The sequence below is a fragment of the Sinocyclocheilus rhinocerous genome, unplaced genomic scaffold (assembly GCF_001515625.1).
Source record: "Sinocyclocheilus rhinocerous isolate Xijiao unplaced genomic scaffold, SAMN03320098_v1.1 scaffold365, whole genome shotgun sequence".
Taxonomy (NCBI): domain Eukaryota; kingdom Metazoa; phylum Chordata; class Actinopteri; order Cypriniformes; family Cyprinidae; genus Sinocyclocheilus; species Sinocyclocheilus rhinocerous.
In genome coordinates, this window is record NW_015659915.1 from 1,147,571 (window position 1) to 1,154,193 (window position 6,623).

A 6,623-nucleotide genomic window follows, 5' to 3' on the forward strand; every position below is an offset into this window, starting at 1 on the left:
GTTTTCATATGCGTTTGGCCAATCAATGTCTACTTATGTCACGATTAGTACCAGTTGTGCTGGTTAGACCCTGCTCCAGAGTAGGAGCTAATTTGGTTCTCGAAAAAGGCAGTCCGGTACTAAAATCGCACCCAGTTCCGGCGGTGCGAAAACGCCAAAAAGTGGGTAGTTCCACAATTAGTTCTGGTACTATGAAAAGGTTCCCGAGGTGCGAAAGGCCCTTATATGGACAAAAAGCATTTTTCAAATCAAAATATCTTCTTTTGTGTTACACAGAAGCAAGTGAGTAATACAGGTTTGGAACAACATGAGGGAGAGTAAATCAAATGAGTGAGTGAAGGAAATGTTTGAGTGAACAATTGTTTTTTTTTTTTTAAGTTTATTTGTACTCTAAAAACTCCAAAATCTAATTTGCAATCATGTTCACGTTCAAATGACTCCTAGTACCTAAAGATCACACACAAGTTAGAATGTGTGTGATGGAGAATGAGATAATCAATGAATGATACTCTCAGTCTGTCACCTCACACTCACAGCATCTAACCATAAACTAACCCTTTAATAAAGCAAAAACATTCATATTTGTTCTGTTACATATGTGACCCTGGACCACAAAACCAGTCTAAATTCTTCCAAATTGAGATTTATACATCATATGAAAGCTGAATAAATAAGCTTTCCATTGATGTATGGTTTGTTAGGATAGGACAATATTTGGCTGAGATATAACTATTTGAAAATCTGGAATCTGAGGGTGCAAAAAAAATCTAAATATTGAGAAAATCGCCTTTAAAGTTGTCCAAATGAAGTCCTTAGCAATGCATATTGCTAATCAAAACTGAAGTTTTAATATATTTACAGTAGGAAATGTACAAAATATCTTCATGGAATATGATCTTTACTTAATATCGTAATGATTTTTGGCATAAAAGAAAAATCAATAATTTTGACCCATACAATGTATTGTTGCTACAAATATACCCCAGCGACTTAAGACTGGTTTTGTGCTCCAGGGTCACATATAATAAATAAAACCTCTAAAATACTGAAATTATAGGGATAGTTTACCCAAATTCACTCATATCATTCCAAACTCATAAGACTTTGGTAAAACTTCAAAACACAAATTAAGATATTTGTAATGAAGCCTGAGAGATTTCTGTCCCTCCAATGAAAGTCCATGTAACCAAAACTTAAAAGATCCAAAAAGTCATAAAAATATCTTAATTTGTGTTTCGTTTTATGGGTTTGGAATGACATGGAGGAGAGTAAATGATAACAGACTTTTCATTTTTGGGTGAACTATTCCTTTCAGACCACCATCTGTTATTGAAACACACTTTTATGACGTGTATTGTGTCATATTTCATGCGCGGCTGATGAGATGGCATGTGCATATAAAACATGAGGACATGTCACTCACTCTCTCTGTTCTCATCGCTGTTCCTCTCGACTCTGCTGCTGTCACACTTCGTGCCCAGAAACACGCTGGCAGACTTATTCTTCTGCGTGTAGAACGTAAGGACTTCCTCCAAGTCATTTTCACTGGAAGAACAAGCAAAATGACCACTGAAAAACATGGCTATTGCATTCGTCCTAGTAAAGCAATGCGCTCTAGATGCATCACACCGACCTCGCCTCCAGAATAAACTCCTGGAAAACATTGGAGTTGATGCAGCGATCCTCATCTGGAATCTTGTCCAAACTCTCCACCATTTGCTTGGTTTCCTGAGGGTTATTACACAAAGTTGCCTTAAAGAGGTCATGCATTGAATTTCTTTTCTTTTATAATGATCCATGAGGTCCACTTATAATGTTACAAACACTGTCATAATTAACTAACTTAAGACTAACTTACCGATGACTTAGAACACCTAAGCAATCATTTAGCAGCACCCTAGCAACCATCCAAAACACCGTAGCAACCAGACAGCAAACTACTCAAGGTTTATATAACTATCAAGCCTCTGCCAAAATGCCAGAGCAAACGGCACAGGACCTATAAAAGCTTCAAACGTACCTTCAAACTATTTCAGCTTTGGTCAAGCCAGCACACTCAAAGTCTGCTGTTTGCTAGTTTTCACTTGTTACTTGATTTTATTCATTATCGGCCTGCCGATCCACAAACCTGGTTATAGAGCTGTATGAAGTTCCCGAGCTGATGGGAGAGGATGCGCTGGCGGTCTGACAGACACAGCTGACGGCTGGGCTCCTCCAGACACATGTCCTGACGCAGGTTACTGCTGGCTCTCTTCAGAAAGCGGACGACCAGCTCCTGCAGAATCACACGGTCAACAGCACCCATCCCACACTGTCTTTAGCACTCACATTAATAAAGTAGCTATAAAATAGACATATTAGACCAGTATCAAAGGTGCACAGATGTTCAACGTTTCTGTAACACCACAACAAACATCAAATAAATCATGTTTGCTACAGATGAAAAGCCATCATTTACATGTTGCTAGCTTGCTTTGATATACAACTGTGTGCTGCTATTATGAAGCACACATTTACACTTATGCATTTAGCAGAAGCTTTAGACAAAAGCGACTTACAAAAGACTTACAAATGTGCATCATGGGGTTGTTTTAGATAAGCTGGTAAAGATGTGGGCTAGTAAACATGAAGGTTCCCCATCACCACTGTTCCTCTGAACAAGATACCTTCATAAGGCGCGTGTGCTGTTTCTTAATTGTTGGTTGTACATATGTGCCAGATAATGTATATCAAATGCCAAAAATCACACACACACACACACACACACACACACACACAAAAAAAACTAACAAAGAGTAGTAAACATTAATGTAACATTAATACTTTGCACACATTAAAACATAAATAAATAAAAAATTAGAATATATTTTAAAAACGGCATACTACTCTTTTTTTTTTTTTTTTTTTTACAAATATTAAAAACATTATTGTTTATTTATTAATGATTTGTAACATTTTTAGACTATATAACATTTTATCATTTTGAATGAAAGAAGTGTGAAAAAGCACTTTTTCCTCAGTAGCCAGTAGGGCTGTGCGATTAATCGAAATCGAATCGCAATCGCGATTTGAGACGTTGCGATTTGCTAATCGCAAAGCCTGCGATGTGGACGCGATATTAAGGCGGGCGTACACGGTGCGATTCTGAAGGTCGGAACGTTGTGAGCTCTGGCACATGTCACGATTGAGTTTATCTGAAAATCGTACGGAGGCAGTCACACACGACACGAATTTACTACGATTTTACAAACTCTGACGTAAGCATTACGTTTCGCGCCATTCATAAAAATATGGATTCTAAGGACGAAATAGTTTTCTTTGTGGCTAATTCTTCTCACACGGTACGAGCCGCGACCATGCGAGCATCTGCGATATTCTCCCGAGAGAAAAAAATCGCCTGCGAGCTCGTACGACTGCAAAAATCGCACCATGTACGGCCGCCTTTACTCTGTTCCAGAGCATATGCATGACTGCCAGCCTTGAGTTGCAGTCTTACTAACTGTATAATTAAACTAAAATTATTATTGACTATATGGTTTTTGTCATCTTCTGATTGGTCAGAACTTCAGATGGATAGCCAAATCGTCTCGTGCAACCGCACATACGCCACGAATTTAAATCGACAGCATCCGATTTTTTTTGACATGTTTGAAAATTATCGGGAGGACGGGAGGTGCTCGTAACGTCTCAGATCGGCCTGTAATTCTTCTCACACGGTACGAGCCGCGACCATGCGAGCATCTGCGATATTCTCCCGAGAGAAAAAAATCGCCTGCGAGCTCGTACGACTGCAAAAATCGCACCATGTACGGCCGCCTTTACTCTGTTCCAGAGCATATGCATGACTGCCAGCCTTGAGTTGCAGTCTTACTAACCAATAGAGTGAGCGCACCTCCGTTCTCCCCAATCAGCACTGCTCTAGCCAACTGCGTAAACACCCACCATTATAATAAAAAAAAATAAAAAAACACGGAAAGCGGGACGGGAGAGAGACAGAGTGGGATTATGGCGTCTACTGGGTTAGATCGATAGTTAGGCAAATTAAAACTAAAGAAAACTGTATGCAACTTAAGTTTCGAAATGACAGACAACGAACAAAAAAAGGTCATTTGCAAGAGCAAATTCAAAGCAAAGAGCTCCCTTATCGGTTCTGTTTTCAGTACTGGAGAATAAAAGATACATTCTTAGTTGTTTTTGTTAGTACGTGAACGTTATCTTACACATTTTATCTCCCCAACAGATTAATTTGAAATAAGTTTATAATGCATGTTGGCTATTCCCAATTCAGAAGAGCGCACACACAGCCTGTGTCTCTGAATGCTTCTCATACTCGCTCCTCTCTGCCCCACGCGGCGCGAACCCCGCGTCACGGACGAGCCGTTCATGCTTGCCGCACTCACGCAGCCCATCTCGTAATGCTCGTTTATACTCGCACCCGGCTCCGCACCGCAAGTCTTCACGAGCGCATCTGGCAGTATGGATGAGGCTTGACGCAAATTTTGTAATGGTTTAATGGAAACTATAAGAATTTCTGTGATGGTTTCTATTGTTTTTTTTTCAGCAGGGTAATGATACCCATACTGTGCTCCACATTATTGACAATATTGAGCTGAAGCTTGACATTGCAAATTTAAAATCGCAAATCAAATCGCAATCTCTGTCAAAAAAATCGCAATTCGATATTTTCCCCCAAATCGCACAGCCCTAGTAGCCAGTAGCCAGTAGCCAAGACCCAAAATCATGGATTCATGCATGTTTAGTGAATATGCATGAACTGCTACAAATGTATGCTTTTAATGCATTTAAAATAAAAAAAAAGCATCTGTAAAATGCATACATGTAAGTGTAAATACCCTTGGAGGATACTTGAGAAACTGATATAAAAAATGCATTATTTTATTTTGGGTCTGAGCAGCTGCGTTTAACCATGAAATGTCATAATCATAAAAATCATAACTGAGAGAAAATTCATATGCACATTCCACAACATATCAAAGTGTTGGCATTTCCAAAAACCCAAAAATCAATGCGAGTCAAATTGACCCACAACATTAAATGATGTCATTTTGAGACTTATTTTCGTCAGATACTACGTGTAGTAGATATTTCAATAAAACCAGACATGGTTTACCATCTGATCGTGCTCCTTCTGTGTCCAGGCCGGGCCCATGTTGGCTCTGCTCTCGGCCAGCAGGCGCAGCTGCACACGGTGCAGGTAAGAGGAGAAGGCCATGCGTGCTTGAACTTTACTGCAGGAGGGAGGCACGAGAACAAAAAGCCATGAAATAAGAGAGCAGAAAAGAGCAGAAGAAACTAAGAGGGTGCAAAATACAACCTATTTCCAGTTTAATATGCAGAGGCAACTAGAATTAAGCCCTTTGTAGGTTGATTCCTTTGAGAACATAAACACAGTGATGCTGTTTGACCAGTATCAGATTAGGGGAGTGTTCAGGAAACGCTTCATTATTTTTAGTTATTTCTGTTACAAAGCTGAAATTACACGCTTCAGCTTTAATGTCTCCATCTTGTAAACCTGCTTCATGTTGTTTGGCTCCACTTTGAAGACTTTAGTGTAAATTACAGCATTCTGGGAAATTAAGTGTTTATTCACTTACAGTTAAATTGATTAATAAATTTATGCCAACATGTTTATAGGTCAGTCATAAATGAAAAAAAAACAACAACTTAGAACTACACTTAAAGCAGTTATATAAATGTATTTGTAGGAATTAATTGCAGTGAAATTTCATCCTTCAAAGATTTTTGGCTGAAAACACAATAAAACACCATTTTATATTATACACAATAAAACATTTTTGCTCTGTAAAGATTGTGTTTGTATGACATAAGCCGTTATGTAATCATAATCTGTATATATACTACTGTTTAAAACAAAAGTTTTGGATCGGTAAGATTTAAAAAATAATAATAATAAAGTATAATGTATATTAAAGTATATTAAAATAGAAAAATGTTCTTTTAAATGGTAATAATATTTCACAATATTACTGTTTTACTGTATTTTTGATTTAAAAAATGCGGCCTTGATGAGCACAAGAGACTTCTTTAAAAAAATAAATAAAACATTTAAAAACTTACTGATCCCAAACTTTTGAACGGTAGTGTAAGCATGTGCCAAAAATAAGTATTACACTGATCAACACTGTCATATTCATAACACACTTGACAAAACATTGTCGGAGCTTATATGTTATTTAGGTGTAATCAGAAATATGCATCATAATTCAAATCAGTAATCCAAACAAAAAAATTGGCTCTGTACTTGTACTCTGCACAATGACAATAAAGTTAAATCTAATCTAATCTAATCAAAGGTTTAACTTTTAGGCAGTGGGCACCAAGAATTTTAATTTTGGTGCATCACTGTTTCATTCCATTTTAAATCTACTTCCTTAAATTTCTTAAAATCCTTAAAAACGTCTTGGTTACGTATGGTAACCCTCGTTCCCTGATGGAGAGAATGGAGACGTTGTGTCGAGTGTACGACACTAGGGGTCGCTCTTGGGAGCCCAAACACCTCTGACATCTTTGAGAAAAGGCCAATGAAATTGGGTGTGCAGAATTTGCATAGCTGGCCACGCCCCGGACATCCGGGTATAAAT

The 6,623-nt window shown here is 38.1% G+C and overlaps 1 protein-coding gene across 1 annotated transcript in view; it reads right to left on the bottom strand.

Annotated features, from left to right (window-relative positions):
• ttll5 (tubulin tyrosine ligase-like family, member 5) overlaps nucleotides 1-6,623 on the bottom strand; it is a 94,752-nt gene that overhangs the window by 27,859 nt on the left and 60,270 nt on the right. Inside the window, exons 21-24 of the mRNA XM_016533079.1 lie at nucleotides 5,132-5,249; nucleotides 2,129-2,275; nucleotides 1,634-1,728; nucleotides 1,424-1,545 (exon numbers count right to left, since the gene is read on the bottom strand). Of these exons, the coding sequence (XP_016388565.1) occupies nucleotides 1,424-1,545; nucleotides 1,634-1,728; nucleotides 2,129-2,275; nucleotides 5,132-5,249 (482 nt within the window). The remainder of the gene's footprint in view (nucleotides 1-1,423; nucleotides 1,546-1,633; nucleotides 1,729-2,128; nucleotides 2,276-5,131; nucleotides 5,250-6,623) is intronic.